At 44.4% G+C, this 27,325-nt stretch overlaps 2 protein-coding genes across 2 annotated transcripts in view; one reads left to right on the forward strand and one right to left on the reverse strand.

The window, feature by feature from the left end:
* Serac1 (serine active site containing 1) overlaps positions 1-19,618 on the reverse strand; it is a 37,424-nt gene extending 17,806 nt beyond the window's left edge. The window contains exons 1-10 of the mRNA XM_028764381.1: positions 19,510-19,618; positions 14,467-14,558; positions 12,151-12,187; positions 11,124-11,260; positions 9,376-9,465; positions 7,754-7,885; positions 7,279-7,400; positions 5,446-5,574; positions 2,162-2,275; positions 889-1,051 (exon numbers count right to left, since the gene is read on the reverse strand). Of these exons, the coding sequence (XP_028620214.1) occupies positions 889-1,051; positions 2,162-2,275; positions 5,446-5,574; positions 7,279-7,400; positions 7,754-7,885; positions 9,376-9,465; positions 11,124-11,260; positions 12,151-12,187; positions 14,467-14,557 (1,015 nt within the window). The 5' untranslated portion in view covers position 14,558; positions 19,510-19,618. The remainder of the gene's footprint in view (positions 1-888; positions 1,052-2,161; positions 2,276-5,445; positions 5,575-7,278; positions 7,401-7,753; positions 7,886-9,375; positions 9,466-11,123; positions 11,261-12,150; positions 12,188-14,466; positions 14,559-19,509) is intronic.
* Positions 19,619-19,694: 76 nt separating this feature from the next.
* Positions 19,695-25,478, forward strand: Gtf2h5 (general transcription factor IIH subunit 5). Its single transcript, XM_028764372.1, has 3 exons — positions 19,695-19,805; positions 21,272-21,344; positions 24,827-25,478. The coding sequence occupies exons 2-3, from the start codon at positions 21,310-21,312 to the stop codon at positions 25,005-25,007; spliced, it is 216 nt and encodes a 71-aa protein (XP_028620205.1). The 5' UTR covers positions 19,695-19,805; positions 21,272-21,309; the 3' UTR covers positions 25,008-25,478.
* The last annotated feature ends 1,847 nt before the right edge of the window (positions 25,479-27,325 follow it).

Raw genomic sequence — 27,325 nt, forward strand, 5'->3', positions numbered from 1 at the left:
CTGGGGTGTGGCCTTGGTGGAGAGTGTGTATCTCTGGTGTGGCCCTGGTGGAGAGTGTGTATCTCTTGCGTGGGGCCTTGGTGGAGAGTGTGTATCTCTGGGGTGTGGCCTTGGTGAAGAGTGTATATCTCTGGGGTATGGCCTTGGTGGAGAGTGTGTATCTCTGTGGTGTAGCCTTGGTGGAGAGTATCTCTGGGGTGTGGCCCTGGTGGAGAGTGTGTATCTCTGTGGTGTGGCCTTGGTGGAGAGTGTGTATCTCTGGGGTGTGGCCTTGGTGAAGAGTGTATATCTCTGGGGTGTGGCCTTGGTGGAGAGTGTGTATCTCTGTGGTATAGCCTTGGTGGAGAGTGTGTATCTCTGGGTGGCCTTCGATGACTAAAGTCTCACCCCACATCTAGATCACACTCTGGGCTCCATGCTGACAGTTCAGGATGCTACTCTCCGTTTGCCTCTCCTGCTGCCATGCCCGCCTCTTTGTTGCCATGCCTCTGGACTCTGATCCTACTGGAGCTGTACATCAAATGACTTCCTTCCTCAAGGCTCCTTCATCATGATGGGTTTGTTTATTTGTTTTTTGTTTGTGTGTGTGTGTGTGTGTGTGTGCGCGCACGCGTGCGCATTGGTGTGAGGCTGTCGGATTCCCTGGAACTGGAGCTACAGATAGTTGTAAGCTGCTGCTAACAACTCAACAGACTTCATGTCAAAGCCTGTTCCCCTCCACGGTTCTACATCCGAGTCCTCAGTGTGCAATGCTGACACTGCATGACAGAAGCATGTTGCAAAGGACCCAAGAAACCCCAGTAGAGCTTTACGTCTACTGAAAAATACTCAGCCTAAGACGAGGGAGCGAGGAGGAAGCGCTGGCGCATGCAGAGCACACACTGTTACCTGAGTGGACTATGGCAGGGTGAAGATGCTCGTTCAGAGCCATGTTTCCAATGATCCTCATGACGTTTCTCTGGACTTTGGGGCAGTCCTTGTGAAGCTGGTAGAGCCTCTGCAGGAGCTGCAAGCCCCCGCCTGCTTCAATGTGATCACAGTGTGAGGGAATCTAACACGAGGTGACAGAGCTCCCGTTACGTCATCGCACAGTTCACCACACACCTCCCAAGGTGCGTTCCCACACCTCCCCTGTGCTACGACCCTGTGGTTCCTCTCAGTCCTGCTTAGTTTCCACTGTACAGGTGAGAATCAAAGATGACCTTATAGAGCCATGTACTTCAGTCAGGTTAAAGAGTTCAAAACCTCGAGGGTGTGGGCGACTGCACTGCACTCCAGATCTACTTAGATTAAATCATCAAGGACAACTGGACACTGTGCCTAACCTGCTTCTAGGTGGGGTACCACCAGGCTTTTGTCTTTTTAAAATTATTATTAAATCAAACTATAGCTGGGCATGGTGTCGTACAGACACACAGGGATATATAGCAAGAGCCTGTCTAATAAATAAATAATCAAAGGCACCAACTATACTAAAATGCCTAGAAATGATCAGGCCTCCTAACTTGGCTGTGTACCCATGGAATGTTTCCCTTTTCTCTCTATCTGCTCTACCTTGTACAGCTGACAGACATCTTCATGGACGTTAACTATCCAATGCTATGTGTCAGATCATCTTGGGAAGGGAGAAGACAGCACGAACCAAAGACAAAAGGCACGTTTAGACCATGAACTGCTCCTTAGGTGTGATTATGAACTGTTTAAAATGTGTAATAAGGGACTGGAAGGATGGCTCAGTGGTTAAAAGTACTGTCTGCCGATCCCCAGAGGACTCAGGTTCAATTCCTAGCACACACATGGTGAGTGCTTCCCCACTGTAACTGCAGCTACAGAGAATCCAGTGCCCTCTTCTGTCCTCCAAGGGCACCAGGCATGCATAGCTCATAGGCATACATGCAGGCAAAGCACCCATACACAAAAATTGTTTTAAAAAATTAAATTGAATATGTAATAAAAATGAAAGTCACGTTTGGGTCCAAATTATTAATTCTAACAGCTAGAAGTGGAATTTTAAAAATATTTTTTTGTTAATTCTTTGAGCATGTACTTTGATCATATTCACTGCACCTCCCATAACTCCTCTAAGATGACCCGCACTTCTCCCGCTACCAAATTCATATCCAAGTAACTATGAAAAGCTCTACTGTGGAATTCGAGTTACCTCCGAATGCTTCACTATGGCTTCTAAGCAGAACATTTCCACTGTGGCTGAGGGAACTTTTCCAAAGCTTTCTGCGTAAGGAAGTCCATTTCCTCCAAAACACCACAGTCCTCCCTGAAGTTAAGACAAAGATTTTACAAAATTCTTGTTAACAATTTGTGCACTACATACAAATTAAGAGATTTCAAGTACGTAAATGTCTCAAGTACTTTGGAAACTTAAAGGGCATGCTATGCAAACTTCTGCTACTTATTAGAATACAAGAGACACCGAGTGATTCCCAGTTTGACATCTTTTCTTCTGTGTCCTCCCACTGAAGTCAACTCTTTGCCAGCTAGCCAAAGTGTCCTGGTGTCATCCCACTCAGCGTTTTCTAGTTCACACAGACTATGGCAACAGAGACAACTGAAAGCCTAGATAAAAAAATTTAAAGGGAAAAGATTCATCAAACAAAAATATTGAGAACATGGTGGCTTTTAACTCTTCCCAGTTGAAAGAGAGACTCACTAGGAGAGTAAGTATAGCTAGGAGGATGGGGATAGTTCAGTGGGTAAAGTGCTTGTTGAACAATCATGAGGAACAGAGTTCTGATCCACAGCACCCACATAAGAGATAGGTAGATGGTACACACCTGTTACCCTGATCTGAGTACGGGAGGGGACATACCCAGATCCCAGTGACTTGCTGGCCAGCCAGTCTAGCTGAACTAACAAGCTGAAGATTCAAGGAGACACTCTCTCAAAAAGCAAGGTAGAGGGGCTAGAGAGATGGCTCAGTGATTAAGAGCACTGGCTGTTCTTCCAGAGGACCCGAGTTCAATTCCCAGCAACCACATGGCAGCTCACAACTGTCTGTAACTCTAGTTGCAGGGGATCTGACACCCTCACACAGACATACATGTTGGCAAAGCAAGAATGTACATAAAATTTTTTAAAAGGTAGAAATAACTGAAGATCCCTAATATTGTCCTACACACACACACACACACACACACACACACACACACGCACACGCACGCATACACACACACATTGACGTTAGAATATGTCATGAAGAGCAGCAAGTACTAACAGATAGTACTAACTAGGTATTATGGCATTATCCAGAGTCATGGTGATAGCAGCATCATGGGGTGCTGAGGAGCACTGTCAACGCTGATGAGAATGTAGACTCGGTTCACTTTGCCCTCTGACCTCTGACCTATGTAAAGGACTCCGTCAGTTTCCACACTCTTTGCCAATGAGCAGGCTTCACATACTACAAACTGTCTACTGCATGTTCCTGCTACCCTCGCTTCTGACCTGCAAGCAGCCATGTTAGTAATTAGTCTGTGCAAGCCTTAAACATTAAAGATAAAGGGCTTGAGTTTAACACAGAGCAGGAAGCCTTTGGGGGTTTTGGGCAGGGACAAGACCAGTTCCTACGAATGTTTGTAAGATCACTCTGCGGAAGATGAGCTGGAGAGAAACCTCAGGCATCTAGGAAAATGTATAAAATACTTCAAATGCCATTGGACACAGAAAAGCTCAAAGGAAAAAAAAAATCAAGAGAAACCCTGGGTGCTAGAATTGGAGAGAGAACATGAAACTCAGGAGATGAGCAAGAACAGGAAATGCCTGCAGGCCCTCGGCTGAGCTCATGCCTTCTTAGGTCTCACTTGGGCTACATCTGAGATCTCCACTGAAAACAAGGACTTGAAATGTTCCACTAAGACACTATGGGAAAACTGCCATGAAGGGCCACACAGAAGACAGACCAGAGTGGAGAAGCCAAGAGGAGAAGCCTACCGACAGCTTCTGTTCTGCACTCTGCTTTGTTTAAGATGCTGGCTCCAGACTTCAACTTAAAACTAACAAAATATCTTAACCAACAGACTGTCAGATCAACCGCGGTCCTTGAGCAGTCTTGAAAAGGAACTGGATATGAGGTAGGCAAGCGACAGCTGTTTCTTGGCAGCTGTGCTCCTGATGTTCAGAAAGCCTATTTGTGGTTAAACATTTGATGTCACAGGCAGGCTGTTCCTGAAATATCAAAAACTAGGGCACCAGGGCATTTCCCCACAAATGTGTACTAACAAAGGTTCTGCATCCTCCCCTTTGTAGGGCTTTCTAGAGGTTCATGGGAATACATTCTGTAAAAGGGAGGTCTTATCCACTATAATGCAGGCAGGGAAAAGGTCACTTTACTCCATGAATATGCCACCAACCTTATAAATCAAAAACTTCTTTAAAATCTGCAACACAGAGATCACTATGCTATGACTACCTCTGCCCATTCCTGACATACATAGACTGACTGTGACTTTCTGTCCCTGTCTTTGCTTACTTAATTTTTGCTTTTATGTGTCCTTCCATGGAATTCCTTCAAGAGAGAAATCACCAAGAGACCTTCAAGTAGAAAGAAAACAAAACCTGCTCTGTGGGAATAAAGCTATCATCATGGTGTGTGGAACTCTCTGGAAAACAATCAGTTTATCCACAAGTCCGAGGAAGGACACAATCACGAGGGAAAGCCAATACCAGCATCAGTGGGAACCAACACCCTAAAAGGGAGCTAATAAAGACTCTGGAAGAGATTTAAAGATTATTGAGGAAGAGAAGGAGAAGCTGACACTGTAGAGAGAAGTGGAAGAACAGGTGGCTGCAGGTCAGGAGGTGAACAGATTCAATGAGTGCCCACAGCCACACCCTGCAGCTGCTGACAGCTGTAGACATGTAGAGGACTGAGCAGGCCGGCTAGGCTGCAGCGTAAGCAGATGGGCAGATGCTGTGCCATTCCCTGAGAGGAAGATCAGAGCGTTAGGCCTGGGTCAAGGGAGGGCACGTTTGATCCAATAAATTCATGATTCTTGTTGTACACCAAGGAGAGGGCTGCATAATCAAATCTAGAGTTCAGATTAGAACACAGGCCTGGCTGTATCGGCTCAAATGCTGAGCATCGAACCCCTGTCTAGAGTATGCTAGGTGAGCGCTCTGTCACCGAGCTGCGCTCTGTCACCCACCGAGCTGTACCCCAGTTCTGACTGTTGATTCTCAAGGTGCAATAGCAGGGTTCGCTCCTGCATCACCGTAAATGAGCGCATATGCTGAGCTAACTCCCGTAACCCGAATCTTTCTTATACACATCTATGTCTACCTTTCCCTGATTTCACGACACTATGTAGCCCAGGGCAGAGTACAGTGTCTGTAACTGGGCAAATGACTAAGCCCGGCTGCCAGCCCCAGCACAGTGCCTTGGAAAAGTGTTAACACTCAAACCATTTGCTGAATACGATTTAAGCAGACCTTCTGTGCGGCCAGGCTCTGGCTGCTTTCACTAAGAGCCAAGGATGTAAAATACTGGAGACACTCATCAAGTTCTGTCTGTGGTAAAGAAGCCAGCAAATGCCTGAGTTCCTCTTCTGTGGAGGAGTCCTGAAAGAAAACACAGAGGAAGTCTTTAGATGAAAACGCCACAGCTGAGTACAACAACAAAATCAGCTGAAGAGCCGAGGCCAGGATATACACACAGGTAAGGAGACAGGTTGGACAATGGTGGCGATCTGGAATGCACTCACCCACCAAAGTGAAGGTACATCATCATTCATTTTTAGTTCTATGCTTCCACGCCTGCTATCACATTTAAAGACATATTACGGGGCTAGAGGGATGGTCTAGTAGTTAAGAGCACAAACTGCTTTTGCAGAGGATGCTGGTTTGGTTCCCAGCACCCATGTGATGGCTCACAACCACCTACAACTCCAGTTCCAGACTGAATGCCCCCTTCTGGCCTCTACAAGCACCACGTGGTATATGTATATACATGCAAACAAACCCCATACATACTCATAAAATAGTCTTAAAAATACACACACACAAAAAAAAGACTGTTACAAATTGTAACTCAATGTTTACCTTAGGACTTTTTTATATCTTGACTCAAAATGAACTGTGACCTTACTAATTAAGGTTATCATTAAGTCTAGAGTGTATTAATATTTCATTTTCCATGATAATTAATACCCTCTGGATTCAATTTCTATTTTTCTAATGACTGCTTACATCAAATTTTACTTTTGGTTTCTCCTCTAAGGAAGGTGCTCAAGAGGTTAAGAGCACTGGCTGTTCTTCCAGAGGTCCTGAGTTCAATTCCCAGCAACCACATGGTGGTTCATAACCACCTGTAATGAGATCTGATGCTCTCTTCTGGCACACAAGCATACACACAGGTAGAATATTGTATACATAATAAATAAAAATAATAACAAAATAAAAAATGCTTCTGACCATGGTTCTTACAAAGGGTATTTCTAATCCTCAGGGCATATTTAGCAATGTCTGAAGACAATTTTCTTTGTTACAACCTGGGGGACTCCTGTTATGCTAGGAGCAGAGTCCAGGAACACTGCTAAATGTCCTAGAATATACAGAGCAGCCTCTCCCAGTAAAAAGTTAGTGATCTAAGATGTCAGGAGAACTCAGGTCGAGAAAAACCTGTTCTATAACTCAGCAAGGCTAGCTGCAGATATGACTCGGTGGTCAGAAGCATGCAGGGGTGACTCAGCAGACAGGAGCATGCAGGGGTGACTCAGCAGTCAGGAGCATGCAGGGGTGACTCAGCAGTCAGGAGCATGCAGGGGTGACTCAGCAGTCAGGAGCATGCAGGGGTGACTCAGTGGTTAGGAGCATGCAGGGGTGACTTGGCGGTCAGGAGCATGCAGGGGTGACTCAGCAGTATGAGCAAGCACTGCTTCTGTGGTCCAGCTCCCAGAACGCAAATCTGGAGGCATACCACCACCTGTAACTCCAGCTCCCAGGGTCTACTGCTCTCTTCTGACCTCCCTAGACACCAATCCTCACATGCGCACACCCACATTCAGGTACACACACAGTGAAAAAGAAAATAAATCTTAAAGCAGTAACAAAAAAAGCATAGCACAAGGCCCCCTCTTGGATGCTGACAGCCTCTCTCCACACGCAGTAATCAGCGGAGAAGCAGCCTCATGAGGATGGCGGCTCTGTGGAAACTAAGACTCCTGCTTGTGTCCAACCAGGCACCAGCTTTCTGTGATGTTTATCAGAACCCACACTAGGAACATGAGTTAATGTATTCAATCCCTTAATAACATGTTTGCTTACTTCTTTTAAAGACGGCAAAGGAGGGGGTGGAAGAAAAAAGCGAAGATCACTTTCTTTGCTTCGTGCCAAACCAATAAGGGTCCTTGGGTCACAGGCCTGAGCAATTATCCTGTACTGGTAGTCTGTTGTCAAAATACAGTTTCTGTTAACATCAAGATTAACTTAAAATTATCACAAGATTAAGTAAGCACCCCAATTCTTAACTATTCTACAACTTTGTAACTCCAAATTTCCCAAGTATTGTTCACTACTCAGCAGGTTTTCCAGTTTATCAAAAGAGATTTTCCTCAAATGTTTGAGTATGTGTAGATGTGTGTGTGTGTGTTTGTAGGTTTTCATATTAAGACTGCTGAATCCTTTTCCTTCCTCGTATGTTTTCATATTTAGACAGCCTTGAATCTTCTTCCCTATAGCATATCTTCTCACATACAGCAGAGAACACAAGGTGGCTAAGCAGATCCGTGGTCCTCATTACCATGCCAGTGGTGAGCCCCTGCCAGTTCCCGCACGGCCTCCAGCCGGGCAGCTAGATCGTCCTCCCGGCTCTTCCTCAGGAGCAGCCACACTGCACAGTCATGATCTTCTATGTCAACTGTGCTGAAGGTGTCTGCAAAAAGAATTCAACAAACACACAGACAGCAGTGTAAACAGTTAAGACAACATGTGTGTGTGTTATACACATTTGTGCACATCTGTGTGTGTACACCATATGCATTCGTCATATCTGAGTCAGAGTCTCTCACTGAAGCAGCTTGTCAATCCTGCTGGGCAGGCTGGCCAGTAAGCCCTATAGAGCCTCCTATCTCTGTTTCCCAAGCGCTGCGATTACAGGCTCGTACTGTAACCGTGTACTGACTTTCTATGTAGGTGCTAGGTTATCTAAATTCAGATCCTCACACATGAAGGGAAAGCACTTTACTGACTGAGCCATCTTCCTAACTCCAAAATATTCTAATATTCAGTTATACTGGATGGTAAATAGTTGGAAATTGCAGTGGGAACATTAAAAGCAGATACAGATGATGACCTAGTGTTTGATTTTAGCTCTGTCATTTTTTTTATATTTACAACATGTATTATATGTGTACTTTTATTTAATTTTCTATTATAACTTTTATTATGTGGTAATTTTCTTTTTTCCATTAAAAATCTTTTTGAAGCAGATTCAACAAAAATCCACATGCCTGTCAAATCTAGCACCAGCAACTGTCACTCTGCCATACTGAATCACCTGTGTGTACACGTGTGTAAGCCACCTATGCAGACAGAACAACTGCTTATCCTTTCAGGTTCAATCTGCATCTCCTAAGAACAAATTTATTGCTGGGTCAGACAAGAGGCAGAGGCAGGCGGATTTCTATGAGTTCTAGAACAGCCATAGCTATGTAGAGAAACCCTGTTTCAAAACACAGAACAAATATCTCTCATATACTCATGATGTTATTATCATATCCAAGAGCACTCACAAAAGTCAAAAATCCAGGCAAACTCCACATTCAAATATTCACATGAAACATCTTTAAAGATGTTTTAAAAACAGGATTTGGTAAGTTCTCTGTAGTTGCTCTTAATTCTAGAAAGTTATCCTGTGTATTCTCCATTACATCAGCTTTGTGAGGAAACTAGGGCAGCGTTTCATCATTCCTTCTTTGTTGTTTGAGTCGGGTTCCTCTGTGTAGCCCTGGCTGTCCTGGAACTTATATTGTAGACCAAGCTGGCCTCAAACTCAGAGACTTCCTGTCTCTTCCTTCTGAGTCCTGGGATTAACACCTATGCCTGGCTAGAACAGTGTTTCAGAGCTAACACCAAACTGGAGATTTGATAAGAAAACAAGGGAGTGATTTTCTTACAAAGTTTACATTCTAATTATTTTATAAAAGAATATTCACTCCCAGCAGTTATTTAAGTATCTTAACATTATAGACACACAAATGGAAGAAAACTGTCCAAAGCCCTTAAGCTGTAAAATTAAACATAGCCAAGAGGAAGTTCTTCAGCCAGTTTCTGAGAGTTAAAAAAAGTAAGAATATGTTCCAGTCTTGGCTGGTTGTTCACGCGACTTTCAGACCACTGATGAGGACCCATGACTACACGTACCAGCAAATGGGCTCCGCAGTACCCGGGCTGCTGCCGCCAACATTTTTCTTACTGCTCTGTGAAGTTCTTTTCTTGCCTGCCAAACAATCCCTAAAATGATGGCAGCAAATAAGACCAAATGTGCACTTTTGATATCACGCTCCAACACTTCAAAAAGAAATACATAAACTAGGCTCCAAAGTTTATCACAAAAAAACATAAGAATAATACCACCTGTGACCTTTTATTGCCACTGTAAGTGACAACACATCCTCACTGTATTGTGTGAACACAGAATGCTTCAGGCTACAGTGTACTCATATACATAAAATCAATAATAATAAAAATGAATAAAATCTAATTTATGCCGGGCAGTGGCAGCACACGCCTTTAGTCCCAGCACTTGGGAGGCAGAGGCAGGCGGATTTCTGAGTTCGAGGCCAGCCTGGTCTACAGAGTGAGTTCCAGGACAGCCAGGGCTACACAGAGAAACCCTGTCTAGAAAAAAACTTAAAAAACAAACACACACACACACACACACACACACCAGAATGCTTCGGACTCAGAACAAGGTCAGGGAGAAAGAGAACAAGGTGAGAAAGTATCTCTAGCAGGCCTCATAAAGAACATAAGCCAGTATTCAGAATGTTCCCTGTAAATAGCTGACCTAGACCAGAACTTGGAAAATGCTTTAAGAATAAGCTTGCACCTCACCAGACAGGTAAACTATAAGACATGATAACAGTCTCCGTAACTGAAACTGTAAGTAGCCCAGACGGGTGCTGAAGCCCAAGGAGGTAGTGCAATAAAGATAGCGTGGTGGTAATATATAGTTCACAAGTAGGCCACCCCATGCAGGGCTGTGACCTGCTCACAGGCGGAGTAGATTGAGGGCTCACCAAGATGCCCAGAGCCGAAGGGACCTTCTCTAAGCCAAAATCTCACCTCTACCGAGTAACCAAGTGGCCAGCATACAGCCTTGATGTGGAGGAGATGTCCTATCTCACATGGACAGACCACTCAGTATTGTTAACAGATGGCAGCAATAAATAAGTGGAATTTACTTTTCTCAATCTGTCTCCTGAGCTCAGATGCATGAGTCAGCCCCTACAGTATGATAGTCTCTGAGATGAACAGCAAAAGCAAGTATTTGCAAAACTGAGCTGATGGCTCCCAGGGAACAGGGAACCCAGAGTTGGACACAAGGGCAGGGGCCAGTCCTCTGTTCTAAAGGAGCTAAAGACTTGGGGAGACACAGAAGCCCCAAATCCGGTCATCAGTTAATGGTTGGTGTCGTTGTTTCAGTAAGAGTGGCCCCCATAGGCTTATAGATTTGAATGCTTGGTCACCAGGGAGTGAGACGCTCTGATAGAATTGGAAGGATTAGGTGGCCTTGCTGGAGGAAGTACGTTACTGGGGGTGGGCTTTGACGTTTCAAAGAGCCCATGCCTGGCTCAGTCTCTCTGCCCGGCTACAGATCAGGATACAGCTCTCAGCTCCTGCTCCAGCACCTGCCTGTATGCTGCCATGCTCCCAGCCATGTCAATACACTAAGCCTCTGAAACTGTAAGGAAGCCCCCAATTCAATGCTTCCTTTCATAAGTGTTGTCTTGGTCATGGTCTTTCTTCACTGTAATGGAGCCGTACCTAAGACACTTGGGAGCCTGGCTCCAACAGGCTCTACCGATCCTTCCAGAACACTGAAGCTACTTGTCAAAACTGCACTCAAAACAGACCCACTTCTAAATTTTATGTAGCATGAAACTTACCTCGACTGTCTAATCTGTCTACTGGAACCTTGTGCACATAGATGTAAGACTTCATTTTTTCTCTTTCGACCACCTGGGTGTCCAATGTTAAAGATCTTTTCAGGGCTAGCACTTCGTATGTAATAAATAAAGAACCCCTAAAAAAGAAACAAAAAGTTCCTCACAAGTCAGGATCTAGGAAACTAGCATACAGTAATGTGCAAGTGTCATTTTACATATGGTATACAGATGTGTACATATGTGTATATGTTCATCTCAGTTTAAAATAACAAGTGAGCCAGGCAGTGGTGGCTCACAGCTTTAATGGCAAACTCAGGAGGCAGAGGTAGGGTGGATCTCTGAGTTGGAGGCCAGTCTGGTCTACAGAACAAGTTCCAGGACAGCCAGAGTTACACAGAGAAACCCTGTCTTGAAAAAACCAACTAACCAACCAACACACACACACACACACACACACACACACACACACACACCATGCTCATACACATACACACAAAACTCACCAAGTAGCCACGTGACTATATCCAAGCAAGAAACATAAGATGAACAACCGCAACATCACAGAGCGTTCTCTCTCTCGGTAGCAATAATCATAACGTCACTGTTTCCCATCGTGGGTCTGCTGCCTGTGCACATCTTTAAACACGGTGCTCAGCTTGGCCTTGCTTTAAGCTTCATGTGCAGAGACATAGGCTAGATTTGTTCTTTTATTCAGCCTTACGTTCCTGTGACGCATCCAAACTACTGTACAGTTCCCTCACAACACTAACACACTTCCCACAACTTACTTATCCACTCTCCTGCAAATGAACACTCGTGACGTCTTTAGTTTGACTCTATTACCTACAGAGCCATCAGTCATATTTCTGTCCACATGTTCACATACATCCTCTACGGGGGCACGTTCAACCTTCCGACAGGCCACATCCCGTGGGTACTCTGTGTTCTCTACCACTCTCTTCTGTTAAGATTTCCAGCGATAGTACCATGAAGCCATTAATACTGGAGAGTAAGCATCAGTACTTACCCGACAATGAGAGATCCAGTAAATCTTAATATATTTCCTTCAAAAAGAAAGAGATACATATTATACTCATTATCAGTGACTATCAATCCATGGCAGCAGCACTGAGGAAACATGATTTAGACCCCTGGCTCCCACACTCACCCTTCAAGCTCCTGCTCTGTTACCCCAAACCAAATCAAAAGAAGTCAGGTCCCAGGCACTGTCCTACAGCCAGGCTCACAGGCCCACAGAGCAGAAGCAGTAGGGGCTTCTGCAGCCAGAGGCAAGCAGGGTCAGGTGGGGTCAGCAAGCTTCCCAGCACCTTCACTGAGGAACTCTCAGATGGGAACTAAGTGACTTTTCCCCAAACAATCATACTGACCTTGGTGCTCTACGCAGCAGAGATTATATGGCCCCATCTAAAATACTGGCAACAAGAGTATAAGCTTTTGTTTGGACCTTGGAAACATTTTAAATATATATTTTTTAAAAATAATTACTGGCAGACAGGTGCCTATCCAATCCTGGACTGCTGAGCAGGAAGGCTGGTCATGCACTACAGTCAGACACTTGTGGAAATCTACAAGGGGGACACTTCCCCAGGAACCCATGGGCCTCCACAGGAGGTCTACCACAGGGATGAGGAGGTCCGCAGGGGGGCAATGCACAGATTTCGTGACTGTGACTCCCGGGGACAGTCTGACTCCGTGACGGCTCTTTGGTGTTCTCTGGCCCTCACCATGGAGCAACCGGTGCTTTCTCCTCTGCTGCTCCTGCCTGGGCCTCTGACTAGACTCCCAGAGTCTCTCTCAACACTGTGCATCACACAGGAGCTTGTGTGCTTTAGACACATGCTCTTCCCCTGAGCTGTATCCCAGCCTCCATCTTCACGGCCTTTCTTCTCTGTTCTCCTCCACTAAAAGTCAACGCGACACTCTGCAGCTCACTGTACTGGAGATACTGAGAGCAGGAAAGAGAAAAGCCTGCTCTATCTCTGCTGCTCCTGCTTCTTTTATACTTCCAATTCAGAATCAGAATCCCCGGGTAAAATAGAATCAACTGCAAAAATAGGCGTGTGCACACGTCTGTGTGTGTGTGTGTATATACACATGCTCTCTGTCATGTAGAGGTGCACAGGCCCATGCATGGTACATGAAGGCCAGAGGAGGACCTCCACCCTGCTCTGAAACTCTCTGCTCTGCTCTGCTGAGAAGGGTCTCTCACAGGACCTGGACCTAGGCTGGCAGCCAGCATCCCCTTACCTCTGATCCACACTTCTCAGTGCTGGAGTTACAGGTACATGTACTACACCAGTTTTTTACTTATGTGGGTGCTGGGGATTTGAACTCAGATCCTCATGCTTGCACAGTAAACGTTCTTATCCACTAAGCCTCCGTGCCAGCCCAACAGATATATTTTTGTTTTGTATTGTTTGGGGAGACAGGGTCTGACTGTGTAATCCTAGCTAGCCTGCTTTCTATGCTTAGGGCGGGCCCCAAACTCAAAGAGATCCACCCACTTCTCTCTCTTGAGCTCTAGGATTAAAGGCGTGCCCCAGCCACCCAATTTTTACAGGTCTACATGAAAGCTTCAAAGGAAACAGCATAAGGACAGGGACTTCATCTTACTCAACACCTTAGTCTCAGGGCTGAAGGTAGCACCCGGTGCGCGGTAGACAGTCAATAAATGTTTACTGTCAAATAAATGAAGGTTGCACAGCCTTGTTCTACAAATAAAAGGATCAGTGCTGGGGGAGCTGTTACTTCATCCTTCTGTTCAACAAGCACAGCAGGAACGCCTCCCGAATGCCACAGAGGACACTAAGCAATGGGACAGAGCAATGAACATGACACTGCCCTCTGGGCTTAATCCATGGGAGGAGCCCGCTAACCAACCAGCTTCTGTACTGACTCGACTGCATGGCCGAGATGGTCAGGGAAAGCTCTGGAAGAGAGATGGACCAGGGCGGATCCCTGCCTGCAGTGTGGGGAGATGAGGGTGGAGCCCACGCCTCCTCAGGACAAGGAGCATAGTCTCCTTGCTCAGCACTGCATCCAGCGGTACCCAGCTCTGCAAGAGCTAAGCGAATGAGTGCTGATGAGAACACAGTCAGAGTTAAGAACAGAAAGATGAACATGAACAGCTGATTGGCCAGGACAATTTTTTGGCTCATGTTTGGCTCTGGACTTACAAACTTAGTCTGAATCATTAGTACAGAAAGACACAAGCAAACGAGAGATGCAGCGTTGACTACTGGTTTGGTAGTGCTTTCCAGGAAAGTGGTCACAATCCCATCACTACGTCTATGAGAACATGGAGGCCTGGATCTGTACTCACTGATATTCCTCCAGGGCGTGTGGCTTTTTGATCGGGAAGCAAAGGTTCCTATCCTTCTGCAGCAGATGACACAGTAGGCAGCAAGGGACATCCTGTGTTGGAAAGTAATTGTAACAAGGTTAATTTAGTATATATTTGAAACATTTTCTTTGACCCTAAGGACATATCATCACAGTGGGCCACTTGCAGTCAGATTACTCAAAAAACTGAGAAAAAAATATCACCTTAAGGGTTTCGCCCCTGAAAACAAACCAGACTTTACTAGAATAAAGTTTGCTGGCACTTTCATTATTGAGTTGTGTTCAATTGTAAGTGGTAATTAACAGGAAACCAGGAAAATTCAAGTGTATGCAATACAACGCATGTCTGCTCTTGATAAATGAAGGCCCAACAGCCATGGAGAGAGGCAGAAAATTCCCTCTAAGGCAGCTAATGAGTGCGAGCTGACAGCCAGCACTAACTGCCCAGCAAATGCCGCAGCTCCAGTCTAACCAGCCCCAGCTGACCCTGTAACTCTTCCCCCTGATCAGTGATAAATAGCTGTGTGCGCCACTCGGCCTTGGGATGGGTCATGTTTCTGCAATGAGCCAATGCACGAACTTTCTTAATATTCCTTTATATTTTATAAACTGTTTGTCTGAGACAAAGTCTCTTACATAACCCTGGCTGTCCTAGAACTCACTGTGTAGACCAGGCTGGCCTTGAACTCGCAGAAATCCAATTGCCTCTGCCTCCTGAGCACTTTTTATAAGTAAAAGTCTCTGTGTTGAAACTCCATTTCGGTGCCTAGCTGTTGTGGTAGCCGGTTTGAGTAAGCGTTATAATCTTTGATCAAGAGCTCATCTTGTGGGGCTGTTTCCTGCGAAGAGTCCTGTGTGCTCTGACCTATGATATGTGTGAAAGACCTGACTGGACTATCACACATACTTCAAATTAATGGGCTTAGAACATGGACTTAAGAGTTTCAATTTCCAAGGCAGAAGAGACAGTTCAGCTGGTAAAATGTTCGCAAGAAAAGCTGAGGGCCTGAGTTTGGATCTCTAGTGTGCATGTCGCAAGCCTGGGGCAGCAGCATGTGCCTATGAGCCCAGTACTGTAGAAGCAGAAGCAGGTTTCCTGGGGCTTGGTGGTAACCAGCAAGTCTAGAGCCAAAACGATGAAGCCCAGGTTTGGTGAGAGATAGTGTCTCAAAAAATACGATAGAGCAAAGGAAGTCGCTGAGTGACGGTAAAGGTGCCTAGACCAAGCTTGATGCCCTGAGTTCAAGCCTGGAGCTCCACAAAGTGGAAGGAGAGACTGGACTCCTGAATGCTATTCTCTGACCCGCAGCTGCTGTGGCACATCCTAGCTCCTCAACCCCACAGAGACACTAAATAAAATAGGGATATGAATTTTCTTAAAAGAAGGTGGAAGATGATTAAGGACATGTGTTATTGACACCCACGCCTCTGTGCTCATGTGTACACACACACACACACACACACACGCAGGTACACACACACAGGTACACACACACACACAGGTACACACACTCAAGGGTTCCATGAGTAATGTCCATTTACTTGTGCTGCTGGTAAAACCAAGTTTCACATTGTTTCCTTGGTCTCATAAGAAGACATTTTCCAGTCTGTTTCCTGGAATACAGTCCTTCGAGACTGTCCTATCAAAGCTCAGCTAACCCATTAAAAAGTGAGATTCATTCTCAAATATTTTGGATTTCTCCTGATTTCTATATTATTCTTAGCTTAATTCCACCATGGTTAAAAGCAAACTTCAGAAGTCCAACTCTTGCAAATCACACTCAGGTCTGTCTTACGGCACAGAATGGGCCCTATCTTGATGACGGCCCCAGACATACTTGGAAAGAACAGGTAGTGTGTTTTACAAATGTCTATTAGGATGAACTGAGAGTTTCCTCAGGTTTCCTCCTCTTGCTGGTTTTGTCAACTCATGCTGTTGAGAGGCTGGAAGTAGGGGCCACAGCAGGATTCGGAACTTACTCTGTCATGTGATGCTGTCAGTTATGCAATATTAATAGTTTTTAAACGGACTTGTGTAAATAAGCCACACCTTAGTCCCAGCACTCAGGAGAAAGAGGCAGGTGGAGCTCTGTGAGTCTAAGGCTAACCTGGGCAGGTCTTTTTTGTAAGACGGGGCAGAGGGGAAGCAGAGACAGAAAAAGCCAATTCATAGGCCTTTTAATAAAATGCAGATTCCTAGATACCTGGCTGTGTCTGCCTAGTGTCACAAGACTAAAATCACAATGTTATCCCTACTGAAAACTCTGAGGGAATCCATTCCCAGCCTCAAGTGGGTTTTTTAAAAGATGTTTATTACATATATATAATATGTTCATATATAATTAGCCACTATGTGCTTGCTGGGAATTGAACTCAGGTCCTCTGGAAGAGTAGCCAGTGCTCTTAACAGCTGAGCCACCTCTCCAGCCCAGAATCTCACATCTTCAATGTAATGTATGTCTACACACCTTTAGTTTTGAATGCCATTATGAACAGTGTCTCTATCACTAAGATTCCTGGTCATCAGTGCTGCTATAAACAAGTTCAATTTCACAGTCTTTGTGACAGCCATCCATGGCTGATACTTCCTAACCAAAGTAACGCTTCTAGCCCTGTCACATCCGCATTTTGGCACCTTTCCGTTTATCTGTCTATATAGAGAGTCTCTCTGTTCCCAGCAAAATTAATTACGTGTTCACCTTTGTACCACAAGAAGAGTGTCTGGTACACATCTGGTGCTCAGAGATGTCTAGAGGATTTCAGTCAGTGGAAAAGCAAAAGGGGTCTGAGGTGAGCATAAGAGATGAAGCCATTTGCATTTGTGAGGTGGAGTTCAGGTTACCCACAGGTCATTAATGTGCAGGTGTGAGTCCAGAACCCGCAGCTCAACAGTAGAGTTTATGCACAGGACAACTGAGAGTTGGAGGACTGATTTTTTTCCTCTCTTGCTTTTGCTTTTTGTTTTTTGAGACAAGGTTTCTCTCTGTAACATCCCTGGTGGTTGTAGAACTCCTTTTGGAACTCAGAGATCCCCAAGTGCTGAATGAAAGGCCTACACTACCACCGCCCAGCCGCAGGACTGATGTTTCCAAGAGGAAGATAGGGCCAAAAGAAAATAAGAAAAGCAAAGACACTTAGGGAGATTAAACTTGGGGCAGCTTTAAAAGAGTGGGGTTCACGGTTCCTGAAGAAGTGAGGAGCTCTCCACCTAAGTGTGGCAGAAGCAGAGTTCACATGATGGACAGCTGTCTTGTTTGGGGAGACAGCAGTGTGTAGAGCAAAGAACTGGGAAGGAGGCTCCTGTGCCCAGTTGGAGATGGGTCCTGAGTCTAAATTAATACTCCCTTTTAGACCTACGATATGATCCCACCACACTACTTCTGGGTACACAACCAAGAGTCAAAGTCCGCTTGATCCAGAGATACCAGCACATCCGAGTTTTACTGTTGCACTGTTCCTGGTATCCATGTGCAATCAATCAGCCTAGGTGTCCAGTGGAGCAAACAGATAAAGAAAATGTTACAGTCTCATTCAGCCATAAAGGAGAATGCAAAGTCCTCACCTGAAGGAACATGGCCGACGAGGTCACGGTGCTAAGTGAAGTAAGCTAGGCCCACGATGACAAACATTGCACAGTCTCTCATACTTGTAATTTAGAGGGGGGGGGAGAGAGAGAGTGTATGTCTGTGTGTCTGTGTTTGGGGGGGAGGTGCATGAGAAAGAAAGGTAGACTCCCAGGGTGATGGAAGGGAGAGGAGGTGTTAAGGGGACAGAAATGGTAATGGGGTTTGTTATCTCTATGTCGGAAAAAGCCATAGTGGCTCATTTGAGTATATTTATGCTCACTTAATAGAGGCAAATAAAACTACTCCCTCCCTTTGTCTATCTTTTAATAACAACTAGTTGCTGCCTACTTTTCCAAATATTTTAATCTTCTTGGTAAAATGGTATTTAGACCACACTTCTGTTTGTCTAATGCACTGTGAAATTTGAACACTTCCACCCTTTGTGGAAACTTCAGGTCACAGGCAGATTGTTCTGAAGTGAGTGGCCCTTTAGGTACCACTAACTCTTAATGGTAAGAATGTCTAAAGCCTCTTAAATTATGTAAAAGAATGAAAAAAATCAGCATTTCTACAAAATAAATAAATAAACAACAATGACAACAATTAAAAAAGGAGTAGGGTACAGCAGATGTGGGGGGAAAAAATAAGAGGACCCAGGATGGCAAGATGGCTCAGCAAATATGGCTCTTTCTTGCTGCCAAATGTGATGAACAGAGTTAGATCCCAGAGATTCACGTGCTCAAAGAGGATGGACTCTTTCAAATTGTTCTCTGACCTCTCGTGCATTGGGTAACATGCATGACAGGCCTGGTCCACATATACATACATACATACATACATACATACATACATAAATACATTTTTTAAAAAAGACATTTGAGGAGCTGAGAGGGAAGCAGGTGGAAGGGTGAGACTGGTTAAGTCAAGTGTAAAGCAAAGATCAGCATGAGCTTAAATGTGGAAATATAATTTAACCTAAGGCTCAAGAAGCTACAACCAAGTTGAGCTCCTGTCTCAACTGCTGAAAACTCAGCTCCATTAAGACTACAGATCAGAATTTGGGAACAGGATTAACTTCAGAACCTTCTGGAGGCCTTCAGTTTAAAATGACGGTTACTGAGATTAGAAAACAGATCAGCATTCCGACTATTTAATCTCCCAGGTCGGAGAAGAGCAAGATGTGTCCCACTCAGGTGTGGCTCATGAGAACACGGAGCCCAGGATGGTGCACCTTTCATGCAGGTGCTTTCCTCCAAGACTCAGGGGCAACCAGCGCGGCGCAGTGACCAATCAAGCAAGGGGCCAAAATCGGGCCCCAGGTGCCGCGGCGGGTCACCGGGTCCCTCCGAGGCCGCGCGACCTTAGTGTCCGTGCAGGGCTACGGCCTCCTCTCCCGGGGCTGCGGCGACGCCCTTGCCCTCCCTCCCGCCGTCCGTCTGTCCGTTCGCCTGTCCTACCTGCCGGCGCAAGGACTCTGGCAGCCCGGACCGCTCGCCGGTGGACTCGGCGGCTACAGAGCCCACCCTCCTCCGCCGCCACTAACAACCTGCGCCCTAGCCCGGTGACAGTGGGCACGTGACCCCGCCTCTGCTAGCTTGGCCCCGCCCTAGACTCCGCCCCCCAGAGATTCGTCCCACCCACTAGAGTGTCGCTGGCGCGATGACGTACAGTACAGGCGCAGTGAGTCGGCGACGCCGGGACAGCTCTGGTGTGTTGGGGTCGGAACGCTGCTGTCTCTGAGCGCCTTGTAAAAGTAGGTTGCGTGGGCCTTGACGGCATTGAAAATAAGGCGGGGAGGAGGAGGAAAGACAGGGAGCCTTCGGTCCAGTGGGCGCGCCGAAGTCCCGCACCCTTTCTAAGGCGTGTGTTGCGGTTCCGCGCGGCCATCACGCATTGCATCACGGTTTTCCTGTGGGGAAGGTAGCGGTCCACGCCTGGGTGTAGACACTATGATGGCTGTCACGCAGGCGATTTCCATTGCAGATCCTTAGAGGATGTAGTTTATTAATCAAAAGAACGCAAGATCTGGAAGCCTAGGTGTTTGTAAACTTAAATGACCTGCTTTGTTCACGTACTCGGTCTCATCGGTAGAATCAGGTGGTGGGTCACTGTAATTTTGAGGCTCTTTCGGAACTACCATTTATAGTTTCTGCCTCCCAGAATCTTGCCTGTGTATCGTTGTCTTGGATATAAAACGAAAGCATTTGAACAATGAATCTATTTTACACTTGTGATGAGCTCGTTGATTTTGAGTAACGGAGGGTTTTTTTGCTTTTGTTTTTATTTTTGTTTTTTGAGTTTGGTACTTACAATGTAGTCCAGGCTGGTCCAGAACTAAAGAGATCTGCCAGCCCCTGCCTCCTGAGTGTGGGGATTAAAAGCTGAACCACCCTGACATGTTTGAAGCTTACTTTTTAAAAGATTAATTAGAGTAGAATTTCTAAGTAGGATTTATGCTTTATTAATATTCCAATTAATCTGTTTTAGCATTGGTAAGAATGGGAATATCTGGATGCCTTAATGTTAGCTTTTTAATACTTTAGTTTTTTGTTTCATCTCAGATGTAAACCCCCAAAGTTGGTTTAAACATCTGGATTCTTTTTTATTGGATATTTTATTTATTTACATTTCAGATGTCATCCCCTTTCCCCATTTCCCCTCCCTGAAACCCCCCATCCCATCCCCCTGCTCCTTTTTGCTTTTATACCATTTTAATTACATGCAAGTATTAAGGTCAGTTCTAGTTTGAGGAACTAGCAATACAATAGATGCAAATAGTCAAGGAACAAGCAAGACAGTAAACACAAATAGTCAAAGAACAAGCAAGGCAATAAAGTTCTGTGATCACTCTTTTTTGGTTTTTGAGACAGGGTTTCTCTATGTAGCCCAGGCTGTCCTGGAACTCACTCTGTAGACCAGGCTGGCCTCGAACTCAGAAATCCGCCTGCCTCTGCCTCCCAAGTGCTGGGATTAAAGGCGTGCACCACCACTGCCCAGCCCTTGATCACCCTCTTGATCACTATTTCTAAGGATTTATCAGGATGACCAAAATATCTGAGTCTACTCCCTGTCCTAGCCCAAAGTGTTTTCATGTCTGAAGCCTACTTCCTTGGTCTAGCCTAAGATTTAGATTCCTGCCTGAAATTACTTCTCTGTTCTAGCCAAACTTTTGGATTTTATGTCACTTCATCCCTTTTAAATTTTATCTATTTATTTCAGAATTCTTGAAGTCATCTGTACCGTCTGCCTGGGAAAAGATGGTCAACGTCTTGAAAGGAGTGCTTATAGAATGGTTCGTAGCTTTAACAATTAATGATTTTAAATTTACACATCGGATCTTGTTTTATATATATATATTTTTTTCAATATGCCTCAATGGTGTGTGTGTATGGGTATGTGTGTGTGTGTGTGTGTGTATATATATATATATATATATATATATATATATATGTATATGTATATATATTTGTGTGTATATGTGCCTTTTCCAAAATTTTGTTTTGTTGATATAAATGAAATCCAGGCTTCAGCTTTGAATTTCCATAAGCTTTCCTTATAAGTGGGACAGGATTTGCTGCTAAGTGTTTTGCTGATATTACATTTCATTGTCTCTGTTAAGTGAATGTAATTAGCTTTATTTCCAGCGATTTTTAATGGGAAGCTTGTGTGTTAGATCAGCCTTGATTAGAGAAACAGTGTTTCTAGTCTCAAACCATCAGCTCTTGTCTAGATTAAGGTTTGGAAGAATTCAGGAACTGGGGCCAGGCTCTTGGTAGGCCTTTAGTCTCAGCAGGTGGGTCTCTTAGGCATTCAAGGTCATCCTGGTCTACATAATTTCAGATCCTGCCTCCTATCCCCCAAGGCTGTAATACAGGTACTTGGTTAAATCTTTGCCACCACAGCATTCATTTCCTGAAAGGAAATGAGAGCTAAATGGAATAGGCTTAATTTAGGAGTTTCTCCAAAGGAAAAAACAGTTGTACAGTTGAGTTCTTCAAAGTAACCTAAAATATAGGTCTTTGCTGTCTCTGACTTTTAAAACTCGAACTCTTTGTTCAGCTTTCGCTTTGTCTGTGGGAAGCCCTGTTCTCCATACACTCCTCTTTATTGAGAATACCGTCTCCTTTCTGTTTGCCTGTTATGAGTCTTTGTATCGGTAGTGGTGCTTTTACTGTGATGACAAAGCTGCGTGGGGAGCAGGATCAAACCCTCGGACACCTGTAACATTTGGAGCAGCACTGTCCAGTGGAAATACAATTTAAGCCACATGCATAGTCTTAAATTTTCTAGTAACTGCATTAAAGAGTGAAATGAGACAGGTAAGCTGTTAGTAATTTTATTTTCTGTGTCTGAGTGTTTGCCTGAGGATATCAGAAGAGGGCATTCGATTGCCAGGACCTTGAGTTAGGAACAAGATGTGAGCCACCATGTAAGTGCTGGGAACTGAACCTGGGTCCTCTGCAAGAGCAACAAGTGCTCTTAACCACTAAACCATCTCTCTTTTCCCATGTATTAAGTCTTAAGAAAAATACCTTCAAAGTCTAGTATCTCTTTACTTTTGCAGCATATCAAATGTTCTGTGTGATTAGTGAGCTACCATAGGATAAATGCAAATTTAGACTTTAGGAAGATAAAGATTCCAACCAAGTCATTTTTCAAACAAACAAAAAACAGTTGAGGTAGGAGGGACTCTAAATCAGAAAATAGTTCTAGAATGTAAAAGGGCTGATTGTAGAGGCATTTTTAATCCAGCAGTATGGCTACTCTGGTTGTGGTAGAGACACACCCTTAGCACACACCTTTAATCCCAAACTGTAAAGGTAAAGTTAGTTTGTAGAAGGAAGTATCCATGTTTGAAAGTGATATCTAATTGAATGGTAGACAAAGTGACCAATGATAGACAAATCAGAGAAAGATTTAACAGAATAGAATATGCCCAACTTTCATAAAAACAGAGAGGAGAGGCTACATAAGAGGATAGAGGGAGAGAGGGGAAGGAAGCAGTTATGGGGACAGTTACAGAAAAGACAGGTTGCAGAGAGAACAAGCTAGACACAGGTACAGACAAAGCACCAGAGAGTGAGGAGACAGAAGATTAGAACATTGCCAAAGGTATTATGAGGCCAAGCAGAGCAGTTCAGTCAGAGGCAGGAAGAGAACCCAGATTGAATCATTTGGCTTGGAGAGGTGTTTGAGCCAAAATAGCTGAGTTGAACCAGCCAACCAGAATTCAGAAAGAATTCTGAATTCTGAGCTTATTCACTAAGTCTCAGAGGCTGAAAACATTGTAGGCCTAGATAAGATTGTACAGAGGCTAGAAGCTTCCAGGACTATGCCTAGGTTAGAGGACTGAGGCAGTAAGCCTCCAGGACAACAGGTACATCAGGTGAATAAAAGTTACTTTAACAGGCTGAACCAAAAAATGGGGAATGGGGTGAATACTGAGTGGTACACAGTTAATGGAGTGGTGGGTTTCATGCCAAGTTAAAGTACAGTAATCCCACATTATCAAGGATAGGCTTCACAGTGTCCCCATTGCAGTGCTGAGACTGTAGGTAACTACCTATCACAATTATGCTCTCTTAGCTAAGAGTCAGACACTGGAATGTTCACAATTTGACATATGACAAAACAGTAACATTTTTTTCCTTCCTGATTTGAAGGCTTCTTAACCATAGACCTTAGCGATTACAGAGCATAAGGCTTCACACATATTTCACCAGTGCTGCAGATAGCTGCAACCCAGTCCAAAAGCCCTCATCTGAAAATAAGCAAAGAGAGAACCAAAGAAAAATGACTGGCTTGTACCCTGGGAGCAGGGGAAATTATTTTAGCATAGATTAAACCAGACAGCTCCATTATCAAGCCTGTTGAGAAGTATGTGGAAATCGACACTAATCTCTTCTCTCTGCAGATCAGATAAAGTGTTGTTCTAGTTTAGGGACTTGGAAACTAACCATGAATGATTCCATCTTATTTTTTTTAACCCGATCTGTACAGGAGCCTAATCCAGAACAATAGCATCTTAATTCTTACTCAACCAACAGTAAAGGGCCGGATCCCAAACTGGGATTAAAGGCATGTGCCACCACTGCCCCCATGCCCTTTTTTTGTTGACCCTACCAAGGTTTATCTTAGGCTAAGGGCCTGGAAGTTCAGTTCAGTGAACCCGCTTGTGCTAAATGCGATTCAGTCCTCAGCTCGCTCTCCCTTACTCCAGCCCCCAAACAAAGAAAAATACCTCGGAGACTGAATTTTTACAACACTTGAAAGATTGTATTTTTATAGCAAGATACAATTAGTGAAAGTGAGTCTGAGAAGCAGGAGCTCTGACTTCCTGTCTTGTGGCCCCTTCTGTAAAGCATCTGGAAGAAGCCTGTTACACTGGCTTTGTCCACTCTAGGCTGCTAGACTTGCCTTAAGCCCTTTCGTTTCTCCCCGTGCTCTTCGTCAGTGAGTCCAGGAATTGGTTTTCAAATCAATTAAGGAAGCTATAGTTGGAAGCACTGTTATCTGCAGAACTTGTGATAGCTGGGTTCTCTTCTCTTGTGAGTGATGAGGTCTTTAAACGCCTTGCTCTTGAAGTTAGCTGATCTAACTCAACTTCTAATGTGAAGTCATAGTTACAGGTGATGAGGACTTTAGGCTGAGAGAAAACCAAGACATTGACTAATGGTCTGAACTTTAAAAGTCGTCACTCTTCAGATGTAAATGTTAAGTCTTTGCAGCCTGGTTGACCACAGGATGTCCTATAATCTGTGTCTGTTTCCACAGCGATCCCGCCATGAAGCAGTTCTTGCTGTACTTGGATGAGTCCAATGCCTTGGGGAAGAAGTTCATCATTCAAGACATTGATGACACACATGTCTTTGTCATTGCAGAACTGGTTAATGTCCTTCAGGAGAGAGTAGGGGAACTGATGGACCAGAATGCCTTTTCTCTTACCCAGAAGTGAGAGTGCTGGTGTTGAGCACCCGGGAATCCCAACCACAGACACGAGAGAGAGCCCTGCTCAGTGTCTCATGGGGTGTAGACTTGTTATGAGCATGTGGTAGGAAAGGCTGCAGGGTCGTTCATTCAGATGAAAGTCCTCAACTGATTTTGTTGGACCATTAAAAAAAAAATCTTTTTACAGAAGAACTTTAACAGCTGGCTACAATTTGGCTTTTACCATTTGTTATTAAAATGTAATCATAGTTGTGCTGGTGAGATGGCTCAGTTGGTAAAGGCCCTTGCCACTAAGCCTGACAGTCTGACTATAATCCCAGGGCCTACACACTGGAAGGGGAGAACGCCACAGGCTGTCATCGGACCTCCGTGTGTGTAGCTCCCTCCCACACAAATAAGGAAATGGAATAAAGTGTAACCATAAATGTTTTTCCTACCTTTTGAAAACACCAATTAAATACACCAGAAAAATAACGGAGTCTGGTTAAATTATCATTTTTACCTGGGTGTTATTAATTTTGCTGTTCCTGTTAACAAGTATGCATTTTTTGTTCTGCAGCGTTAGAAACCAATGGGAAAGAAATACTGCTTTGCATCTTTAGTTTTCCCCTTTTCACACTGTCAATGACATTTTCCTATCAAGGCAGGTGTTCCTTGATAGTGCAAGGTGCAGCAAAAATGCGTGTGTGTGTGTGTGTGTGTGTGTGTGTGTGTGTGTGTGTGTGTCAGTGTGTCAGATGGGAAGATAACCTGCAGTTATGCTTAATATTTGGAGAGTAGGGTTGGAAGATTTGCATGTGTGTGAACTCTTACATCGTCTGAAACTATTCATGTATATAAACAAAATTTATAATATAAAGGTCAAACAAAAATGCAGCAAGGTCAGCCTCCATGGTGGGGATAAATGTTATATTTTATCCATATGCTCTGAATGCAGTTAAACCAAGTATTACTCTTTTTATGCTGTGTTGTTTAAGTATACATTTCAGAATCATGGAATTAAAAGCATAAAACAAAATACAGGGGTGGACATGATGGCACACACCCATTAATCTCAGCATTCAGGAAGCAGAGGCAGTCAACTCTTGAGGCTAGCCTGGTCCTATAGCAAGCTCCAGGGTAGTCAGGGATATGTATGAGACCCTGTCTCAAAAACAATCCACATGATTTCATAGGAGGTTACATTAAAAATTCATGTCTTTAATCCCAGTACCACAGAAGCAGAGACAGACAGATCTGTGAGTTTAAGACCATCCTGGTCTACAGAGTGAGTTCCAAGACAGCCAGGACTACACACAGAAACCTTGTCTCAAAAAGCAAACAATTTACTTCCAAGGTGTTGAGAAATAGGGGTTACTTGTATGCCTATTAGTCCTTTTTTTTTTTTTTTTTTTAAAGATAGACAGGACTAGAGAGAAACAGCCTTCTAGGAACCTGTAAATTAGGTTAGGAACATGTGGAGCCACTATTGCCAAGAGAAACACTAAGAGGGGCTTTGCATCCCTTACTGAAGACTGCCTCTTGGCCCCTGATGGGAATTTTCCAACAGAAAAGACAACCCAGGTAATGTTATGTACATTCTTATCAAACCTAGTTTCTTTCCATGTTAATGGAAGGCAGCTAGTCCTTTTCAGTTAGCTTGCACTTGTGTTACAAGATCTGCAATGCCACACTTGACTGTCAGTTCTTGTCTGTGTACGTTTTTACTCATGGATTGTGATGTGGACTTTCCAGTGGATTGTTACTAATACACCTGATACTAAGGATTGTTAAGTAGAAGACAGATTCTTGTAGGCGCTCTAGCTGTACTGGAACTACTGGATTTTATACTTCAGTCATCCCTAAGTCAGTTCAGTGTTTGATATGCCTCAAGTGTTGATCATCAATACCATTTATATTAAAACAGAAAACTTAGGATCTTAGAAGTGGGTGGAGGAAGCAAGTGAACATGGAAGGCCAAGAGTGTTGGTTGAAGGAAGAGTCTGTGATTCAGTGTGCAGTCCATGCAGATGCTCTTTCTCTGGATGCTTGGGAAAGATGGGCTCCACTGATAGTAGTGAGCCCCCGTAGCTGCTCAGTTGACTGAACCGACCACAAGCAAAGCGGAAGTTCTCTAGTGGCCTCTGTCTGGGCTCTGATTCTTGGAATCTGACATTTGATTTGATATACTTTAGACATCCATGATGGGAAATACCAGCTGCTTGTTACTGGAGTAGACTGATGTCTTTACTTTCAACACAATCCCAAATGTGAGGAGACAGTAGTAATGTAAAGGGGTTGTTCCTCCTTCCCTCCCTCCCTCCCTCCCTCCCTCCCTCCCTCCCT

This window comes from Grammomys surdaster, unplaced genomic scaffold (genome assembly GCF_004785775.1).
Source record: "Grammomys surdaster isolate TR1022 unplaced genomic scaffold, NIH_TR_1.0 143, whole genome shotgun sequence".
Classification (NCBI taxonomy): Eukaryota; Metazoa; Chordata; class Mammalia; order Rodentia; family Muridae; genus Grammomys; species Grammomys surdaster.

Excerpts from the sequence above, each read along its gene's own strand:
- Gtf2h5 (XM_028764372.1), top strand. The coding sequence starts at position 21,310 with ATGGTCAACGTCTTGAAAGGAGTGCTTATAGAATG. Across the intron at positions 21,345-24,826 it reads AAAGGAGTGCTTATAGAATG|CGATCCCGCCATGAAGCAGT; the intron begins GTTCGTAGCTTT and ends CTGTTTCCACAG.